This window comes from Syngnathoides biaculeatus, chromosome 5 (assembly GCF_019802595.1).
Source record: "Syngnathoides biaculeatus isolate LvHL_M chromosome 5, ASM1980259v1, whole genome shotgun sequence".
NCBI classification, from domain to species: Eukaryota; Metazoa; Chordata; class Actinopteri; order Syngnathiformes; family Syngnathidae; genus Syngnathoides; species Syngnathoides biaculeatus.
Genome location: NC_084644.1, coordinates 33,998,588 through 34,020,078, shown reverse-complemented (window position 1 = coordinate 34,020,078; position 21,491 = coordinate 33,998,588). Strand labels below are relative to the sequence as shown.

Genomic DNA, 21,491 nt, shown 5'->3' with positions numbered 1-21,491 from the left:
ATCCTCAATACCCTTTTACTAATATACGCATTCTCTCGCCTCTGAACATGTCCAAACCATCGAAGTCTGCTACTTGCCCACCTTGTCTCCAAAACATCTAACTTTGGCTGTCCCTCGAATGAGCTCATTTCTAATCCTATCCATCCTGTTCACACCAAGCGAGAACCTCAACATCTTCATTTCTGCTCCCTCAAGTTCTGCTTCTTGTTGTTTCTTCAGAGCCACCGTCTCTAATCCATACATCATGGCCGCCTCACCACTGTTTTATGAACTTTGCCCTTCAAACTGCCAGATATTCTTCTGTCACATAGAACACCAGACATCTTCCGCCAACTGTTCCACCCCACTTGGACTCGTTTCTTCAGTTCCGTACCACTCTCTCATTGCTCTGTATTGTTGACCTCAAGTATTTGAAGTCGTCCACCTTCACTCTCTCTTTTCCCCGGAGCCCCACTCTTTCACCTCCGCCCCTCTCATTCATGCACATATATTCTGTTTTACTTCGGCTCATCTTCATTCCTCTCCTTTCCAGTTGCGTACCTCCATTTTTGTAACTGTTCCTTCGCCTGTTCCCTGCTTTCACTGCGGCTCACAATATCATTTCTTAACATCATGGTCCAAGGGGAATTCAGTCTAACCTCATCTGTCAACCTATCCATTTCTACCGCAAACAGGAAGAGGGTCAGCGCGGAACCCTGATACAGTCCCACCTCCACCTTAAATTCCTCTGACACACCAACAGCACATCTCACCGCAGTTATGCTGTCCTCATATATGTCCTATACTATTCTAACATATTTCTCAGCCACACCAGAGTTGCGCATGCAGTACCACAGTTCCTCTCTTGGTACTCTGTCATTTCTCTAGGTCTACAAAGATACAATGTCGTTCCTTCTGACCTCCTCTGTAATTTCCCACGATCATCCTCAAGGCAAATAGTGCATCTGTCGTACTTTTCCTAGGCATGAAACCATACTGTTGCTCACAGATACATACTTCTGTCCTGAGTCCAGCCTCCACTACTCTTTGCCATAACTTCATTGTGTGGCTCATCTTTAGTCCTCTGGAGTTTCCACAGTTCTGAACATCGCTTTTGTTCTTAAAAATGGGGACTAGCACACTTTTCCTCCATTCTTCTGGCATCTTCTCTCCCGCTAGTGTTCTATTAAATAAGTTGGTCAAAAACTCCACAGCCAACTCACTAAATTGCTTCCATACCACCACTGGTATGGAATCGGGACCAACTGTCTTTCCATTTTTCATTCTGTTCAGTGCCTTTCTAACTTTTCCCTTCTCCCTCATTAATCAAATTAATCTGGTCATTCATGCTTGCCTCTTCTACTCTAACTTCTCTCCCATTTTCTTCATTCAGTAACTTCTCAAAGTACTCTTTCCATCCACTTAGTACAGTACTGGCACCAGTCAACATATTTCCATCGCTATCCTTAATCACTTTTACTTGCTGCACAGCCTTCCCATCTCTATCCCTCTGTCTGGCCAACCTGTAGAGCTCCTTTTCTCCTTCTTTTGTATCCAACCTGGAGTACATGTCTTCAAATGCCTCATTTAGCCTTCGCCACCTCTACCTCTACCTTTGCCCTACGAAGTATCTCAATGTATTCCTTACGCCTCTCGTCAGTCCTCTCCGTGTCCCATTTCTTCTTCGCTAATCTCTTACCTTGGCTGACTTCTTGCATTTTGGGGTTCCACCACCAAGTCTCGTTCTCCCGTTTCCTACTAGAAGACACCCCAAGTACTCTCCTGCCTGCCTCTCTGAATACCTTGGCACTAGTATTCCAGTCTTCTGGGAGCTCTTCCTGTCCATGTAAAGCCTGTCTCACCTCTTTCCGGAAGGCCATACATCATTTTTCCTTTCTCAACTTCCACCACCTGATTCTCTGCTCTACCTTTGTCCTCTTAGTCTTCTACCCACTACCAGAGTCATCCTTCACACCGCCATGCTATGCTGTCGAGCTACACTCTCCCCACCACAACCTTCCAGTCAGTAACCTCCTTGAGATTACACCGTCTGCACAAAATATTATCCACCTGCGTGCTTCTACCTCCGCTCTTCTAGGTCACCCGATGTTCCATTCTTGAATCCGTGTGGATGATGTTCCGCGCCTCCGTTGGTGAGGGGGCCAACCGGAGCTGTGGCCTTAAGTTGGTCGGTGCCTGTCGTGGCGGCAACCCACCAACATGTTGGTGGACACCAACAGTGAGGGATGCTGTCAAGCTGAAGGAGTACAATGGGGCATTTTTGGCCTGTGGGATTCCTGAGGCAGCTGATCGGAATCGACTATGTCTCTCAGTTGGCTTGTTAAACCCTCATTATCCCTCCAGAAGAGCTGGAAGAAGTGGTTGGGGAAAGGGAAGTCTGGGTATCACTGCTGAAGCTAGTTCCCATGACCCGACCTGGAAAAATGGTAGAAAATGGATGGATGATGGCTGTATGGATGGATGTATTGGAAAGAGAATATATTTACCAACATAAATCTTCCACCCAAGTTCACTAAAATAATATGTGCCATTGAGCATTCCCAGTTCACCATTCATGTCCCTGCATATTTACAGATTTTGTCAACGAGGTATCACATAAAAAAGGTAGTGCTTCAATCTTGGTGAGGATAAAATGGGAATCTATCAAACTATTGTCTCCAGTTACCTCTGCAAGACTTGGTCTTTTTAATGTCACGTCACCGGCTACTAAATCAATGTTGATAAATGACATTATTACAACTTTTGATCTGGACTTTTTGTTCTTAAATTAAATGTGGTGAACAGAAAGTAACTGTAGTAGCATTTTAAATTAGGTAAAATAAGCAAATTCTTATTTTATGAACAAGTGTCGAATAGGGAAAAAGGCTGTGATTTTTTTGTCATTAATTCATCCATGCATCTATACATCCATTTTCTGAGCTGCTTATCCTCACAAGGGTCCTGGCAGTGCTGGAGCCAATTCAGTGGACAGAAATTATACTGGGTGACTTTAGCTCCTTTGAATATTTGTTTTTTTTTTTAATTCACGATGACTAAAGATTATTGTTATTATATTTTATAGACCTCAAAGATATAATGAAAACTTTATGGAGGATCTTCAGAACTGCTGTCAAGTACATGTACAAACTACAACAATTTTGTCATGTCAGGAGAATTTAATATTCATGTTGACAACAACAAAGGAATAAAATCCAAAGAACTTTTTGTCATATTTGAGACATTTGACCTCCATACATATTGAGAATCCATCTCACACATAAGTTCACATCTTAGAGCTGGTCGTCTCGAAGAATGTAGAGGTTCTTTAATTGACATGAAAGATATGGCTATTTCTGAGGATTTTTGTATAATTTTTGAACTACTGATTCTTCCAAAAGTTCAGACAACCTCAATGCCTATGACGAAAAACTACATAAATGAGAGTACTGACTGTAGTTAAATTGAGGTGTTGTGCCACTGTCTAAAGTAGATACATAACTGGACGTGCCAAAATGTCCTTCAACTAAACCACAACAAAATGGAGATTATTGTTATTGGCAATAAAGAAAAAAAATGGTTACTGTTCGTAAAAACATGGACTCACTATCTTTAAAAGGAAAGCTCAAGTGGTGTTCTGATAGATTCTGACCTGAGCTTCAACACACAAATTGAATCAATTACTAAAACTGCCTTTTATCATCTCAAGACCATATCTCGAGTGAAGGCTTGCATGTGTCAAGTAGACCAGGAAAACATCCTCCACGCCTTATCTCAAGTAGACTTGATGATTAGTATAGTCTTCTGACTGGGCTCCCCAAAAAGAGCATGAAAAAGCTGCAGTTTATTCAGAATGCTGCAGGCCGGGCTCTGACCAGAACAAAGAGGTCAGAGCATAGGACTCCAATTCTAAAGTCTTAGTCAGCTTTAGAATAGATTTTGAAGGTCTGCTGCTTCTTCTTCTTCTTTTCCTTTCAGCTTGTCCCATTAGGGGTCGCCACAGCGTGTCATCTTTTTCCATTTAAGCCTATCTCTTGCGTCTTCCTCTCTCACACCTGCTGACCCCATGTCTTCCCCAACGACATCCATCAACCTTCTCTTTGGTCTTCCTTCTACTCTTTTGCCTGGCAACTCCATCTTCAGCATCCTTCAACAAATATACTCACTCTCTCACCTCTGGACATGTCCAAACCATTAAAATCTGCTCTCTTGAACCAAAATATATAACTTCGGCTATCCCTCGCATGATCTCATTTCTAATCTGATCCAACCTGCTCACTCCTAGCGAGATTCCCAACATCTTCATTTCTGCCACCTGCAGTTCTGCTTTCTGTTGTCTCTTCAGTGCCACTGTCTCTCATCCATTCATCATGGCTGGCCTCTCCACAGTTTTATAAATTTTGCCCTTCAGCAGACCAGAGACTCTTCTGTCACATAACACAACAGACACTTTCCGCCAGCTGGTCCAACTTGCTTGGACCCATTCCTTCACTCCCTTACCACACTCACCATTGCGCTGGATTGTTGACCTCAAGTATTTGAAGCTGTCCATGCTCGCTATCTCTTCACTCTGGAGCCATCCCTCTCATTCACGCACATATATTCTGTTTTACTTCGGCAAATCTTCATTCCTCTCCTTTCCAGTGGATGCCTCCATCTTTCTAATTGTTCCTCCACTGCTCCCTGAATTCACTACCAATCACAACATCCTCTGTGAACATCATGGTCCAAGGGGATTCCAGTGTAACCTCATCTGTCAGCCTATCAATTATCACAGCAAACAGAAAGGGGCTCAGAGCTGATCCCTGATGCAGTCTCACGTCAACCTTAAATTCTTCTGTCACACCACGGCACACCTCAAAGCTGTTCTGCTACCCTCATACATGTCCTGTAGTATTTTAATATATTTCTCCGCCACACCATACCTATGGATGCACTACCACAGGTCTCTTCCTGGTACTCTGTCAAAGGCTTTCTTTAGATCCACAAAACGCAATATAGCTCCTTCTGACCTTCTCTGTACTTTTCCACTCGCATCCTCACCTTCCACTACTCTTTCCCATAACGTCATTGTGTGGCTCATCAACTTCATTCCTCTATACTTCCCGCAGATCTCCATATCGCCTTTGTTCTTAAAAGTGGGAACTCGCACACTTTTCCTCCATTCTTTAGGCATCTTCTCGCCTGCTAGTATTCACTTGAATAAGTTGGTCAAAAACTCCACAGCCACCTCTCCAAATGCTTCCATAACTCTACAGGTATGTCACCAGGACCAATTGCCTTGCCATTTTCTATCCTCTTTACTGCCTTTCTAACTTCTCCCTGACTATTCATTGACACTTCCTTGTCCTTCACACTTCTCAAAGTACTCTTTCCATCTACTTAGCACACTACTGGCACCAGTCAACACATTTTCATCTCTCTCCGAAATCACCCTTACCTGCTGCACATCCTTCCCATCTCTATCCCTCTGTCTGGCCAACCTGTAAAGATCCCTTTCTCCTTCTTTCATGTCCAACCTGGTGTACATATCATCATATGCCTCTTGTTTAGCCTTCGCCACCTCTACCTTTTCCCTATGTTGCATCTCAATGTATTAATTTCGCCTCCTCTCAGTGTTTCACTTGTTCTTCGTCTGCCTCTTTCCTTGGATGACTTCCGATAATTTGGGGTTCCACCACCAAGTCTCCTTCTCCGCTTTCTACCAGAAGACACCAAGTACTCTCCTGCCTGTCACTCTGATCACTTTGTCTGTAGATGTCCAGTTTTCTGGGAACTCCTCCTCTCCATCGAGAGACTGTCTCACCTGTTTCCGAAAGGCTGCACAACATTCTTTTTTTTCTCAGCCTATCCATTACACAATCGTGAAGTGGAACAAAATTTATTAGATTAAACTTTTTTTAACAAACAAAAATCTGAAAAGTGGGGTGTGCAAAACGATTTCTGCCCCCTTGCATTAATACTTTCTAGCGCCACCTTTTACTGCAATTACAGCTGGAAGTCGCTCGGGGTATGTCTCTATCAGTTTTGCACACAGAGAGACTGAAATTCTTGCCCATTCATCCTTGCAAAACAGCTTGAGCTCAGTGTGGTTGGATGGAGTGCGTTTGTGAACAGTAGTCTTCAGTGTTGCCCACAGATTCTTGTTTAGATTCAGGTCTGGACTTTGACTTGGCCATTTCAGCACCTGGATACATTTATTTGTGAACCATTCCATTGTAGATTTAGCTCTACGTTTTGGATCATTGTCCTGTTGAAAGATAAATCTCTGTCCCAGTCTCAGGTCTTTTGCAGAGTCCAACAAGTTTTCTTCCAGAATGGTCCTGTATTTGGCTCCATTCAGCTTCCCACAATTTAAACCATCTTCCCTGTCCCTGCTAAAGAAAAGCAGTCCCAAACCCTGAGCCTGCCTCCACCGTGTTTAACAGTGGGGATGGTGTGTTCAGGGTGATGAGCTGTGTTGCTTTTACGCCAAACATATCGTTTTGCATTGTGGCCAGAAAGTTCGATTTTGGTTTCATCTGACCAGAGCATGTTCTTCCACATGTTTGGTTGGTCTCCCAGGTGGCTTGTGGCAAACTTTAAATGAAACCTTTTATGGATATCTTTGAGAAATGGCTTTCTTCTTGCCACTCTTCCATAAATGTCAGATTTGTGCAGTGTACTACATATCATCAGCTGTAGATCTCTGCAGTTCATCCAGAGTGATCATGGGCCTCTTGGCTGCATCTTTGATCAATCTTTGTTCGAGGTGAAAGATTAGAGGGACGGCTGGGGCTTGGTACATTTGCAGTGGTCTGATACTCCTTCCATTTCAATAAGATTCCTTGCACAGAGCTCCTTGAGATGTTTAAAGCTTGGGAAATCTTTTTGTCTCCAAATAAGGCTTTAAACTTCTCCACAACAGTATCTCAGACCTGCCTGATGTGTTCCTTGGTCTTCATGATGCTCTATGCACTTTAAACAGAACCCTGAGACTATCAAAGAGCAGGTGCATTTATATGGAGACTTGATTACACAGGCGGATTCTATTTATCATCATCAGTCAACATTGGATCATTCAGAGATCCTCACTGAAATTCTGAAGTGAGTTTGCTGCACTGTAAGTAATGGGGGCGAATAATATTGCACGCACCATTTTGCAGTTTTTTATTTGTTAAAAAAAAAAATATCCAATAAATCTTGTTCCACTTCACAATTGTGTCCCACTTGTAGATTCTTGACAAAAAATAAAATTTTACATTTTTTTGTTTGCTGTATAAATAATTCATAAATAATTTAAACCCTGCCCCTAAGCTTCTAGTCCTACTACCTTTCCATGTTCTCTCTTGGATGGACAATAAATCAACCTTTCTCCTAATCACCACGTCAAGCAACTCCTGACCTTTTCCGATCATAATACCAACATTCAAAGTCCCTAAACTCAGTTGTAGGCTCTGTGCATTCCTCTTTTTCTTCTGCCAATGAATCTGCTTTCCTCCTATTCTTTGTCTTCGACCCACAGTAGCTGAATTTCCACTGACGCCCTGCAGGTTAATGGTGCTGTGGGCGAGCGTTGTTAACCTGGGCCACGACCAATCTGGTATGGTATTCATTTGATCAGGGGTCACCAATGTGATGCCGCGGGCGAATGGTAGCCTGTGAGGACCATATAAGGTGCCCGAGAGGTAAGTTCTAAAAATACCATAGGCCACAAATTGTTACCATTATTTGTGCTTTAAATTCTGAATCTGACTTGCTTACGTGAATTAAAATTTTGTAATACCTGTAATGTCATTTACTACAATACATTAAAACAAAAAAATTTTATGTACGTGTAATGAACTGAGTCTGAAATTTCCCGTAAACAGGTGATGTCGCCCTTCATACGGTTGGTGCTCACGAAGTAGCCCTCAGGCTAAAAAAGGTTGCTAAGCCCTGCTTTTGATGAACGCTCATATTTGTTTGCCACAGTTTTACACCGGATGCCTTTCCTGATGCAACCCTCTGCATTTATCCGGCCTTGTTCCCGGCCTACAGATTACACTGGCTTGTGCCCCCATAGGGCTGCATTAGATTTTAAAATTCTGCTACGGGTCTATAAATCACTAAATGGTTTAGGTCCTGAATACATGAAAGAATTGCTAATGGTATACAAACCCATTAGGGCTCTGAGATCGACTGGTTCATGTCAAATAGTGGCGTGCAGAGTCCAAAGCAAGCGTGGTGAAGCAGCATTTAGCTATTATGTTGCAAAAAAAATGAAAACCTCTCCCAACAGAGGTGACATCAGCCCCAAGTGTGACCATTTTTTAAAATCCAGATTAAAAACACTTCTTCTTTTCATGCATTTTAGAGTACTTTCACTTTTTTGTGATATTTCTTGCACTAAAAGCTGTTTTAATTCTGCCTTTTATTTTCAAATGTTATTATTTTTGTATTTGAATGGATTTAATCATGTAAAGTGCATTGAGTCACCTTGTGTATGAAATCCATTCATACATTATTTTCGCTGCTAATCATCACAAGGGTCACGGGAGTGCTGGAGCCTATCCCTGGTGTCAACCTGCAGGAGGCAGCATACACCCTGAACTGGTTACCAGCCAATTGCAGGTCAGAGATGAACAGTCGTACTCACAATCACACCTAGGGGCAATTCAAAGTGTCAAATTAATGTTGCATGTTTTTGGGATGTGGGAGGAAACCAGAGTGCCCAGAGAACACCACACAGGCATGGGAAGATCATGCAAACTCCACACAGGTGGGGCCGGGATCAAATCCTGGACCTCACAACTGCTCTAAATGAATAAATTTGTTTTTCTTTGTGGCACTAAGGAGTGTGGGTCTGGGGAAGCTTGTTCTGCTTACAGTTGTAAAATACAATTGTTCATCACTGCCTTGTGAGTGCGATCACATGGCTGCTTACGTATATGTTGCAACACATTTCAGCATGCATGCCAACAACGTAACCAATGATTTCAACTGTACTTTATCGGACAAGTCACAACAATATTCACAGATATTAGAAATCATTATGCACATAAGGCATGCTGCCCATATTGGAGAAAATTTTAAGCATGCTGAATGGTTGCAACAATATGGTACATATCAAACAGGTCTTTTAATACTGCATCCATTATTCACAGATTTTACATTCCTTACCCCCACCGCAAATAATGTGGGAACACTGCAACTGCAAAGGACCTCTCTTCATTGAAATGTCTTACCTGTCTGAGGATTTTGCTGTCCACTATGGGGGTTGTCTACATCATCAAGCTTGTGACTATCCGCTGAACGAAGGTACTGACTGCGAGAAATATGCAGGTCTTTACCTAAGAAGTTAAGGCAAGGACAAGAGTGGAAGCAGGCATTAGAAATTGAAGCAGCTTGATTGCAGGTACCGCCTACATCAGTACACCATAATATAGAAAATTATTTTGTTCTGTAAGAGTCATTGATGGTGAAGTGCAGGGCTCGGCAACCAGCGGCTCCGGAGCCGCAACCAGCTCTTTCACCCTGATATTGAGGCTCTGCATGGGTTGGAAAAATAAATAAGTGTCGGGTTGAAGTGTATATTATTTGTCTCAAAAATGTGTATCATGTCTTCTTATTAAGTCAAAGTTTTTAATTTCTTTCTTCAAACCTTGTGTGATTTCAGTGAGACAAAACAAAACTTGTGGTTCCAATCTTCCGACTGACCCTAAAAATTCCCACCAACCTCAAATTTTTTACACTACGTAATGGCGTGGTTCTCCACGGCCACGTGCATATATGCAGCATGTGTGTCCTGTGCATCGCAACTAAAGCACAGTTACGTCAATATGGCGTTAGGTCATCATCAAAACAACGGAAGCTCAAGCTATTGTATGTAGAAATGAGCAGAATGAGCACATTAACAAACGGCAGGGTGGACACAATTAAAATGCTCAACGCCATTGTTTGACAGCAGCTGCCGTGGCAGGCAGTGGCGTGGCCGTATGCTACTGAACTTCTTTGTGTGCTCTGCTGAACCTTGAGTATGTTGTGCATTTAAGCCTCGTTTTTCATGCCACTTGTTACCAGATCGTTGTGTATTCGTATATGCATGTGTTCACGAGCAACAACTAGTGTAATGACCTCGTCCCATGTTAACTCCGGTTACATTTTCATGTTTTTCCATGTCCAAATTTTGACATTGTTTCATGCTTTTTGGACCAAGCCTTCATGAATTTTGATCTCGTTGTGCATGCGAGAGCCTGAATTAACGAGAATTGACAAGAAAATTCTGGCACCATGTGCTGAAAATGGAGTAACATTTTTTCTAAAAAAAAAACAAAAAAACATAGAAACTCTATTTATGAAATGTAGGAAATTGGAACCACAACAATTTTTTTTTAGGTCTGATCACTATTTTATTTTTTTTTTTTAGGTCTAATCACTCTTCGCCTTCTTCAAAGACGTTTGCCAGAATACTTGACATGCCAGCAGGCAAATCTGCCAACTATATACAGGATATATACATATACTGTCATGGGTGTATCTGTCCTGGACCCCACCTGCTCCGACGACTAGATGCGGTCACCTGCTTCTCGTCTTGTTAATTGCGGTCCGTTTATATTGCCACGCATGTGGTCTGGTCCTTGCCAGATCGATGTACTTCCATATCACGTTCCCACAACTCCATGACCTTGTCTTTGATACTCTGTGTACCGAACACTGCCTTGTTGATGACCCTGCCTCTCCACCCATTGATTCTGACACGGCTGCTTGTTTACACTTCCCGCCTGTGTACCAACCTTGGACGGAAAAAATACACTTCCCGAACTGTACCTGGTCTCGTGAGTCGTGCATTTTGCGTTCATCCTTGTGTTCTGGTCATGACATTTAAAAATAAATACATAAGTAAATAAATAAAGAAATAATTAGAGAGAGAGAGAGAGAGAGAGAGAGAGAGAGAGAGAGAGAGAGAGAGAGAGAGAGAAACTCACTGAGCCTGCCTTTGGTGTGGCAGGATGGGATCGATTCCCGCTCAGTGATGATGTTGATATCTGCCCTGTGACTGACTGGCGACCAGTTCAGGGTGTAGTCCACCTTTCCCCCGAAGCTAGCTAGGATAGGCTCCAGATTTCCCGCAACCCTTGTGAGGATAAGTGGCTTGGATAATCATGACATGACTATGTATATAACGATGAGGCTTCTTTTCACGACCTCACTGCTGCTCTGGGAAACTACGCTGCTTGGAACACTAACTACACGGATGCCTGCCACCTTTCATTTTTGGACCGGGTGAAACTTTCGCTAACTTGTAATACCCGCTGGGACGAACATTTGCTTGTTTGGGAACACTCGTTCAACATTGGTGACTATTCCCCGTTGTTCATTTGACATTCGAGACATCAGTTTAAAAGCGTTTGTTACTTTTTTGGCATATTTGCAATTTAAACTGTGAAGCCAGCAAAATGAAGTTGAATCTTAAGCACTTTATTAAGTCCCCTACCCCTGAATCAGTCTGTGATTTGCGCAAGTCCGATCTCTTACAACTTGCTAGTTATTTCCGACTTGATGCCAAACCTGCTATGAGGAAATTCCAAATTTTGAAAATTGTTCTGAATCATTACTTTGATGAGGAAATGTTTGTTCCTGATGTTTTGGCGTTGGTAAAAGAGGAAACTTCAGACCTTTTGGAAGTAAGGAAATTGGAATTACAACTTCAACTCCAAAGTAAAGACAGAACTTGACAACGAGATTGAATTTAAGAAACTTGAAAGGTCCTTTAATTCAATTAGTTCAACATCTTTTGATATTTCGCGATGTGCCAAAATGGTCCATCCTTTCAATGAAAAAGAAGGTGATAAATACTTCTACTTTGAGAAAGTTGCTGAAAACCTCAAGTGGCCTCAAGAGTCATGGACTATGCTATTCCAAATCGTCTTAAAGGAAAAAGCTTGGGATGTGCATTCGGCCCTTTCTGTTGAGCAAAGTTCTGACTATGATTTTGTCAAAAGACCCTACTGGAAGCTAATGAGTTAATGCCCGAAGCATACCGTCAGAAATTTAGAAAGAAAGGGACAATGAGACCTTTGTAGATTTTGCTAGGGAAAAGGAAACTTTGTTTGATGGGTGATGTAGTTCAAAGAGAATTTCAGATTGGCATTTGAGGTAGTTAGTTTTGATGGAGGAGTTTAAGCAGTGTGTTCATTCCGATCTCAGCACTTATTTGGATGAACAGAATGTGAACACCTTACATGATGTGGTGTTAGCAGATAATTCTTTTTTTGACTCACAACAGTTCTTTTCAGTTTCCTGGTAATTCCCAGTTTTTAGACAAAAGACTGTTTCTCATAAAGTCAAGTGATGATAAGACAGGTTCAAATTCAACTTCTCAGGTTCAAGCACCTGTCTGTGCCTATTGTAAGAAGCCCGGTCCCTTGATTTCTGTTTGCAAAAAGCTCAAATACAAAAATCAATCCACTATTTCCCCAAATGCCTGAGCATATATCGCACCTCAGCCTTCCTTGCCAGGTGGTTCTGAGGAGAGTTTTGATTCTGACAATGAACTTTGAGATTCTGAAGTTCCGGTGAAATTTTTGCCCTTTATTCACAATGGTTTGGTTTTACATATTGGCGGTAATTCTACCCCAAGGCCTGTTACTATTCTGAGGGACACTGGAGCTCTGCATTCTCTGATTTTGAAAGATGTTTTGCTTTTTTCTGCAGAGACTTTAGCTAACTCAGATATTATTATTAAGGGTATAAGTGGCGCTTCAATGCAGCCCTATGGGGGGCACAAACCAGTGCAATCTGTAGGCCGGTCCCAAGCCCGGATAAATGCAGAGGGTTGCGTCAGGAAGGGCATCCGGCGTAAAAACTGTGCCAAACAAATATGAGCGTTCATCTAAAGAATCCCATACCGGATCGGTCGTGGCCCGGGTTAACAACGTCCGCCCCCGGCACTGCTAACCTGCAGGGCGTCGGTGGAAATTCAGCTACTGTGGGTCGAAGACAAAGAAGAGGAGGAAACCAGATCCAGCGTCAGAAGAAAAAGAGGAATGCACAGAGCCTACAACTGAGTGTAGGGACTTTGAATGTTGGGACTATGACAGGAAAAGCTCAGGAGTTGGTTGACATGATGATTAGGAGAAAGGTTGATATTCTGTGCATCCAAGAGAGCAGATGGAAAGGTAGTAAGGCTAGAAGTTTGGGAGCAGGGTTTAAATTATTCTACCACGGAGTAGATGGGAAGAGAAATGGAGTAGGGGTTATTTTAAAGGAAGAGCTGGCTAAGAATGTCTTGGAGGTGAAAAGAGTATCAGATCGAGTGATGAGACTAAAATTTGAAATTGAGGGTGTTATGTACAATGTGGTTAGCGGCTATGCACCACAGGTAGGATGTGACCTAGAGTTGAAAGAGAAATTCTGGAAGGAACTAGATGAAGTAGTTCTGAGCATCCCAGACAGCGAGAGAGTTGTGATTGGTGCAGATTGTAATGGACATATTGGTAAAGGAAACAGGGGTGATGAAGAAGTGATGGGTAAGTACGGCATCCAGGAAAGGAACTTTGAAGGGCAGATGGTGGTGGACTTTGCAAAAAGGATGGAGATGGCTGTAGTGAACACTTATTTCCAGAAGAGGGAGGAGCATATAGTGACCTACAAGAGCGGAGGTAGAACCACGCAGGTAGATTATATTTTGTGCAGACGATGTAATCTGAAGGAGGTTACTGACTGTAAAGTAGTGGTAGGGGAGAGTGTAGCTCGACAGCATAGGATGGTAGTATGTAGGATGATTCTGGTGGTGGGTAGGAAGATTAAGAAGACAAAGGTAGAGCAGAGAACCATGTGGTGGAAGCTGAGAAAGGAAGAATGTTGTGCGGCCTTCCAGAAAGAGGTGAGACAGGCTCTCGATGGACAACCGAAGCTCCCGGAAGACTGGACGACGACAGCCAAGGTGATCAGAGAGACAGGCAGGAGAGTACTTGGTGTGTCATCTGGTAGGAAAGGGGAGAAGGAGACTTGGTGGTGGAACCCTAAAATACAGGGAGTCATACAAGGAAAGAGATTAGCGAAGAAGAAGTGGGATACTGAGAGGACTGAGGAGAGGCGAAAGGAGTACATCGAGATGCGACGTAGGGCAAAGGTAGAGGTGGCAAAGGCTAAACAAGAGGCATATGAAGACATGTACACCAGGTTGGACACGAAAGAAGGAGAAAAGGATCTCTACAGGTTGGCCAGACAGAGGGATAGAGATGGGAAGGATGTGCAGAAGGTTAGGGTGATTAAGGATAGAGATGGAAATGTGTTGACTGGTGCCGGTAGTGTGCTAAATAGATGGAAAGAATACTTTGAGAAGTTGATGAATGAAGAAAATGACAGAGAAGGAAGAGTTGAAGAGGCAAGAGTGAAGGACCAGGAAGTGGAAATGATTACTAAGGGGGAAGTCAGAAAGGCATTACAAAGGATGAAAAATGGGAAGGCAGTTGGTCCTGATGACATACCGGTAGAGGTATGGAAGCAATTTGGAGAGATGGCTGTGGAGTTTTTGACCAACTTATTCAACAGAATACTAGCGGGCGAAAAGATGCCTGAAGAATGGAGGAAAAGTGTTCTAGTTCCCATTTTTAAGAACAAAGGGGATGTTCAGAGCTGTGGGAACTATAGAGGAATAAAGTTGATGAGCCACACAATGAAGTTATGGGAAAGAGTAGTGGAGGCTAGACTCAGGACAGAAGTAAGTATCTGCGAGCAACAGTATGGTTTCATGCCTAGAAAGAGTACCACAGATGCATTATTTGCCTTGAGGATGCTCGTGGAAAAGTACAGAGAAGGTCAGAAGCAGCTACATTGTGTCTTTGTGGATCTAGAGAAAGCCTATGACAGAGTACCAAGAGAGGAACTGTGTTACTGCATGCGTAAGTCTGGTGTGGCAGAGAAGTATGTTAAAATAGTACAGGACATGTATGATGGCAGCAGAACAATGGTGAGGTGTGCCTTAGGTGTGACAGAGGAATTTAAGGTGGAGGTGGGACTGCATCAGGGATCAGCTCTGAGCCCCTTCCTGTTTGCAGTGGTAATGGATAGGCTGACAGATGAGGTTAGACTGGAATCCCCTTGGACCATGATGTTCGCAGATGATATTGTCATATGCAGTGAAAGCAGGGAGCATGCAGAGGAACAATTGGAAAGATGGAGACATGCACTGGAAAGGAGAGGAATGAAGATTAGCAGAAGTAAAACAGAATATATGTGCGTGAATGAGAAAAGTAGAGGGGGAAGAGTGAGGCTACAGGGAGAAGAGATAGCGAGGGTGGACGACTTCAAATACTTGGGGTCAACAATACAGAGCAATGGAGAGTGTGGTCAGGAAGTGAAGAAACGGGTCCAAGCAGGTTGGAACAGCTGGCGAAAGGTGTCTGGTGTGTTATGTGACAGAAGAGTCTCTGCTAGGATGAAGGGCAAAGTTTACAAAACAGTGGTGAGGCCGGCCATGATGTACGGATTAGAGACGGTGGCACTGAAGAAACAACAGGAAGCTGAACTGGAGGTGGCAGAAATGAAGATGTTGAGGTTCTCGCTCGGAGTGACCAGGTTGGATAGGATTAGAAATGAGCTCATTCGAGGGACAGCCAAAGCTGGATGTTTTGGAGACAAGATTCGAGAGAGCAGACTTCGATGGTTTGGACATGTTCAGAGGCGAGAGAGTGAGTATATTGGTAGAAGGATGCTGAGGATGGAGCTCCCAGGCAAAAGAGCGAGAGGAAGACCAAAGAGAAGGTTTATGGATGTGGTGAGGGAAGACATGAGGGCAGTTGGGGTTAGAGAGGAAGATGCAGGAGATAGGCTAAGATGGCAAAAGATGACACGCTGTGGCGACCCCTAACGGGACAAGCCGAAAGGAAAAGAAGAAGAAGAAGTATAAGTGGCGCTTCTCTTGCTCCTTTGCATTTTGTGGATTTGACTTCACATCTGGTTTCTGACACCATCGAGGTTGGTGATCTTGACCCTCTTCCAGTTCCGGGCGTTGATTTGTTGATTTGCAATGTTCCTATGGGGGCACAAGTTGGCGCTGATCCTATTGTCACTGTTTCTTTGGAGTGTTCGCCCAATACAAAGAAGCTAAAGTGTAACTTTGTGGGTATTTTTATGTCATATGCAGTGACTCCTTCGATGTCTAACGACATTTTTTTCCAAGACTTCTTTGCCGAATGTTTTCATTTGTGATCTATCAGATCCAGTTATGGTTCATTATGTAGCCTCAGAGGCTGATGACTTATCTACAAACTCCTTAGGTCCTACTGATAAGTCTAAAAATATGTTAAAGAAAAAACAAGTCACTTGTATTGCAACAACAGTCTCCTCCCTAGTTACTGACTGTACAGTTGATGATGATGCAAGCGTCAATGACAAAGTTGATGTCAGCAATGTCAAGTTTGATGATGTGAGTGAAAATGCTTCACCAAAATTGCGCAATTCCAATGTGTTAGCTCAGCTTGATGAGAAAGTGACACATTTGTCAACTGACCCAGAAGCTGAAATGTCACATTTGCTTTTTGGGTTTTTTGACTTGTTTCCAGATGTGCCTGGCCGCACATGCTTAGTTAGTCATGATATAGATGTGGGCAATGCTGAGCCTGTGAAACAACATCCATATCGAATGAATCCTGTGAAGAGTGAGATTCTGCAGAAGGAGGTGCAATACATGCTGGACAATGAGATTATTGAACCCAGTGACAGTCTGTGGATTTCACCTTGTATACTTGTGCCTAAGTGTGGTGGTGGTGGTTGGTGTGCTAACATGAAAACTGCCAATGCATTGTCACAAACTGATTCCTACCCTCTGCCAAGAGTGGATGATTGCATAGATCACGTTGGTCAAGTTACGTACGTGAGTAAGTTGACCTTCTGAAGGGCTTCTGGCAGGTGCCGCTCACGGACCGTGCTAAGAAGATTGTGGCATTCGCTACACCTGATGGACTGTATCAATACAAAGTGATGCTGTTCGCCTTAAAGAATGCCCCGGCAACATTTCAACGGCTCGTCAACAACGTAACATTGGGTCCGGAAGTGTCTAAGCCTACATGGATGATGTCATCGTTTACGCCATGGAAGAGAATTCAGGAGTTGTTCGAGAGACTGTCGGCAAGGAAACTGACTGTCCATCTTGCAAAGTGCGAGTTTGGAAAGGCCCAGGTTGAATTCTTGGGCCATGTTGTAAAGCACAGCCGGGTACAACCAGTTGGTGCTTAGGTGGAAGTTATTGCACGCACTGATGCGCTCTCCAAAGTAAAGTTGTGTTTGATACTTCTGTTGTATTTTACTGTTTTCGTTTCTGTATTTTCTGTTTTAACATGTTTTAAGTCTTACTTAGTTATATTACAACAGAAAGTTTCTCTGCAAGTTTCTTTTCCTTAAGGGGGAGAGTGTTATATGTGTGTGTGTATTTTTATTCTTTGTTCTCTTTGGAGGTTACTTTCAGCTTGTCCCTTTAAGGGTCGCCACAGAGTGTCATCTCAGATGAACGCACATCTATGTTTGGCACAATTTTTACGCCGGATGCCCTTCCTGACGCAACCTTTCTCAGGGAGTGGTGGCCCCAGTGGGATACGAACCCACAACCCCTGGTTTACCAAACCAGTGCTCGAACCACTGAGCTACGGGGCCTCTATTCTTTGTTCTCTTTATTTTATTTTTTTTCTTAAAAGCATAAAAGGAAAATAAATTCTTTGCTCTCTTTATTTTCCTTTTATGCTTTTAAGTTGTGAAGATGCGGGTCTTTATGACACGGTTTCCTTTCATACTTTTAAGTCCTTATGATGTGACACAGTTTCCTCTAATGCTTTTGGGTCCGTGTGACGCGAACACTGTGTCCTTTGTGACACGGAAGTCTGAAATGTTTCGAGGGTTACCTATATAAGGATGAAAAAAAGACTGACAACGAGGCTTCTTCTCATGACCTCAACGCTGCTCTGGGAAACTACACTGCTTGGAACACTAACTAGAAGTACGCCTGCCACCTTTCATTTTTGGACCGGCTGGAAAGTTCGCTAGCATTGAATACCCGTTGGGACGCACATTTGCTTGTTTGGGAACACTCGTTCAATATTGGTGACTATTCGCCGTTGTGGCTCAACTACTCTGTTCTTGAACGCCTATTTTGTGTTAGCTCTTTTATCGTGTTTGTGTTGTGTTGATGTGTGTGAGATTAAATTGTCAGAAGCGCAATACAACTGCCTTGTCACATTTTGTTGGTTTGAACAAAGGGGACATTGGTCTTAATTCACACGTAACTGTCCAGACAACCCGAAATACTTTTATCATTGGGGAATCAGCGGTCCAATTAGCACCTCTGACAAGATTTTCGTCTCAGTTCATTTCTCATGGTTCTGACATAATGAGCAGCCCCAAATTACATTGTACGACACATGCATGACTGACCAGACCAACATTTTGAGGAGACTTTTAACAGACCTAAACGACTCCTTGAAAATCTGTGACCTTTTTTTGACAGACTTTTGGGTAGCGTCTGTCTCATTCGATGCGTGTTCAGCACCACACATTTATTTGGCAAAACAACCTGCGGCAAAGCGGCAGGATGTAGGCCCGTTTGTTTATCGTTGTCAGTGTGCGACTGATTGGGTGCCAGTATCAGATCTGACGTGTTTTTTTTAATGTATACAGAAAGGGATTTAGTACGCATGCACGAGCCCTGAACTCCGTTTATCTCACACTGACGTTGACTTTGTTCCAATCTCAGTCGTTTCACATACAAACTCCTACGTACACTTCTCCTCTGCTGGAGTAAGGCCCATCAATTCTGTGGGCTACCAGTAAGCATGATGTTGGGCTAATTAAAGACTGTCCACCAGTTCAGATTGAGCCTGAATAATCTTATCGCCCTGTATAGCGTCAATACGCATTGCGTGCAGATGTTGTTGATGGTATTCGGTATTTGAAGAATTGCTCAAAGCTGGAATTATTGTATAATGTGATTTTTTTCCAGTTCAAACACTGATATTTCCATTGAAAAAAATCTGATCTCAATGTCAGCCAACTGAATGGCAATTTGATTTGCGAGCTGTTAATGCTGCAATAAATGCTCCAGCTCCTTGTGTGACAAATGTATTATGTAGGACTAGATGTTAATATCCTTCAATTCATGCATATTTCGGCTCCGATGAGGTTCTGTGGGATGTTCAAAGAAGTGATGGCATCCTACGGGTTATCAAGTAGGCTTCGTTTCGTCATCAAGTGTTTCGCTGATAGGCCCACGGCCCTCTCGAGAGGGTTCAGCAGTGAATCCCAGCATCCCAGTTTCACCCCCAACGTGCTATCAATTCTCCTGAAGACCCAATTGGGGCCTTTCCTCTTTATCCACTGCCACTGGCTGGACTTTTCCACCACCTGGGAGACATATCTGACTGCCTGCTGATGGGCCTTCCCTTGGACTCACAACTCCCTGAGGAGCCTGGATGTTGAGGAGGCTATCAATCCTCTGCAGCCAACTTCCACCAGGCGTATCACCACTCTCCAGTCTTGCTGTTGCACTTCGGCCGCATACCTCAGCCGCTTCTGCTGAAAGGGTGGTAGTTGCAATCTCAGGTGGAAAGCAGAGCTTCTTTGTCCAGGCCTGGCAGCAACTTCCAGTCTTGTGCACTGCCCAGCTCTCCGTTGTCTGGTTGCCTCGGTTTCCAGCTATCTGACAAGGGTGGGAGGGCATTCACGTTCATTCGCTTGTTTTCCAGAACAGCAGAGAGACACTTCAGCACTTGGTTGTCCCGCCAGGTGTAACGGCCTTTAGTAAGGCTGGTTTTGCAATCAACCAGGATGTGCTTCAGTGTTGCAGGACTTGGGCATAACAGGCACTTGGGATCTTTGGCATACGATTGGTTTAAGGTTCGTGGGTGAAGTCAAGACGTTATACAAAGCTCTGATGGTAAAGCTTCCCTGAATGCCTCGATCTCCCAAAGCTTTTTCCAGGTGATCTTCCTTGCCTCCACTCTTCCCCAGGCCAACTACTCCCCTTGCTTGGCCTGCGACACACCTTTGGTGCATCTTTGTGCTTCCTCTTCTCGATGTACCTCCTGTACCACCAGCTTGCGCCACTCAGCAGTAGTGGCCTTGCGCCACACTGGTCTAATGGCCCCGAGTCCAAGGCCACTGCTCCCCTCCTGCACTCGGCCAACGATGTCCTTCTGTATGAGTGCTGCCATTGCCTGTTCAGTTGCGGTTAGCGGTGTCCACTTCCTCCCAGAGGCCAGAATGGGGGCAGTCTGGGCTGCCAGCGGATTACTGGAATCCAGTAGCATCATTCTTAGTTTAGCACACTTGTACTCCTCTGCCAGGCTGGAAATGGCTAGGTGTAACATCTCTTTACCATAGAGCCCAATGCTGCTGAGGCACCCGGGAAGGCCGAGCCACTTCCTCACAAATGAGCTGATCAGTCTTTCCAGCTTTTCTACCTTTGAGCGTGGGATGTCATAGAGCATTAGTGGCCAAATGAATCAAGGAAGTAACCCATACTGCAAGCACCTAGCTTCAACTTCCCAGGAAGCAGGGTTCTGTCAATTCTTTCCAGGCCACTGGCCACCTCCTTTCTGAGCTGCTCTACTTGCGCTTTGTCCTTAATAAAGGTACCATACCACTGGCCCAAGCTCTAGATTTACTGGGCTTGATTCTCATGTGAGCCAGCTCGATGTTTTCCTGAAGCTTTTTTAATAATCGTGCAGTGCAGGCATTGGTTGTGCTAAGTGTGGTGAGGTCATCCATGTAAGCTCTGACTGGAGGCAGCCTCACCACAGGTCTTATTCGCTGCCCACCAACAACCCAGCAAGAGGCTCAGAGGATGACCTCCATGGCCAGGGTGAATAGCAGCAGGGAGATGGTATACCCAGCCATGATTCCCACTTCCAGGTGCTGCCATGTAGTGGAGTACCCTGCTGTTGTAACACAGAGCTGGATATCCTTGAAGTAGGCAGTAACCAGGGTTGTAAGGGCCACTGGGATTTTGAAATAGTCAAGCGCAGTCCACAGAAGATTATGAGGGACTGAACCAAATGTGTTTGCTAGGCCAGAAGATTTCGTTTTTCTTTTTTGGCGACTTGGATCTGATGCCAGATGACACTAGTGTGTTCTATGCATCCGGAGAAGCCAGGTATTCCTGCTTTCTGGATTGACGTGTCAATTATGATGTTACCTCGCAGCTTTTCTGCTAGCCTATGAGGAAGCATGCTGAAGAAAATTTTCCCTTCGACATTGAGAAGGCTGATCTGTTGGAACTGCCCAATCTCTGATTTGTCCTTCTCCTTTGGGATAACAATTCCTCCAGCTCTACGCCAGGCAGTTGGTATCTAACACTAATACCATTTTAGACCAAATTCCACCTGGCACAAAGTGGTTTTCAGTTGTTGACCTTTCAGTGCCATTTCACAAAGATTTACAATTTCTGTTTGCTTTCACTTTCAAAGGTACTTGGACATGCTTGTGCCATGGGTTGACATCCAGCCCCACCCTCTTCTGTGAGGCACTCGCCCACAGTCTTCAACCTTTGACACTACACCTGG

At 43.8% G+C, this 21,491-nt stretch overlaps 1 protein-coding gene and 1 long non-coding RNA gene across 2 annotated transcripts in view; one reads left to right on the top strand and one right to left on the bottom strand.

Annotated features, from left to right (window-relative positions):
• Nucleotides 1-21,491, bottom strand: part of LOC133500796 (adhesion G protein-coupled receptor B1-like) — a 326,242-nt gene that overhangs the window by 194,483 nt on the left and 110,268 nt on the right. The window contains exon 3 of the mRNA XM_061819933.1: nt 9,183-9,287. Coding sequence (XP_061675917.1) covers nt 9,183-9,287 — 105 coding nt within the window. The remainder of the gene's footprint in view (nt 1-9,182; nt 9,288-21,491) is intronic.
• On the top strand, nt 9,221-10,763 carry LOC133500798 (uncharacterized). Its single transcript, XR_009795036.1, has 2 exons — nt 9,221-9,352; nt 10,364-10,763. It is a non-coding gene; the product is annotated as an uncharacterized LOC133500798 (long non-coding RNA).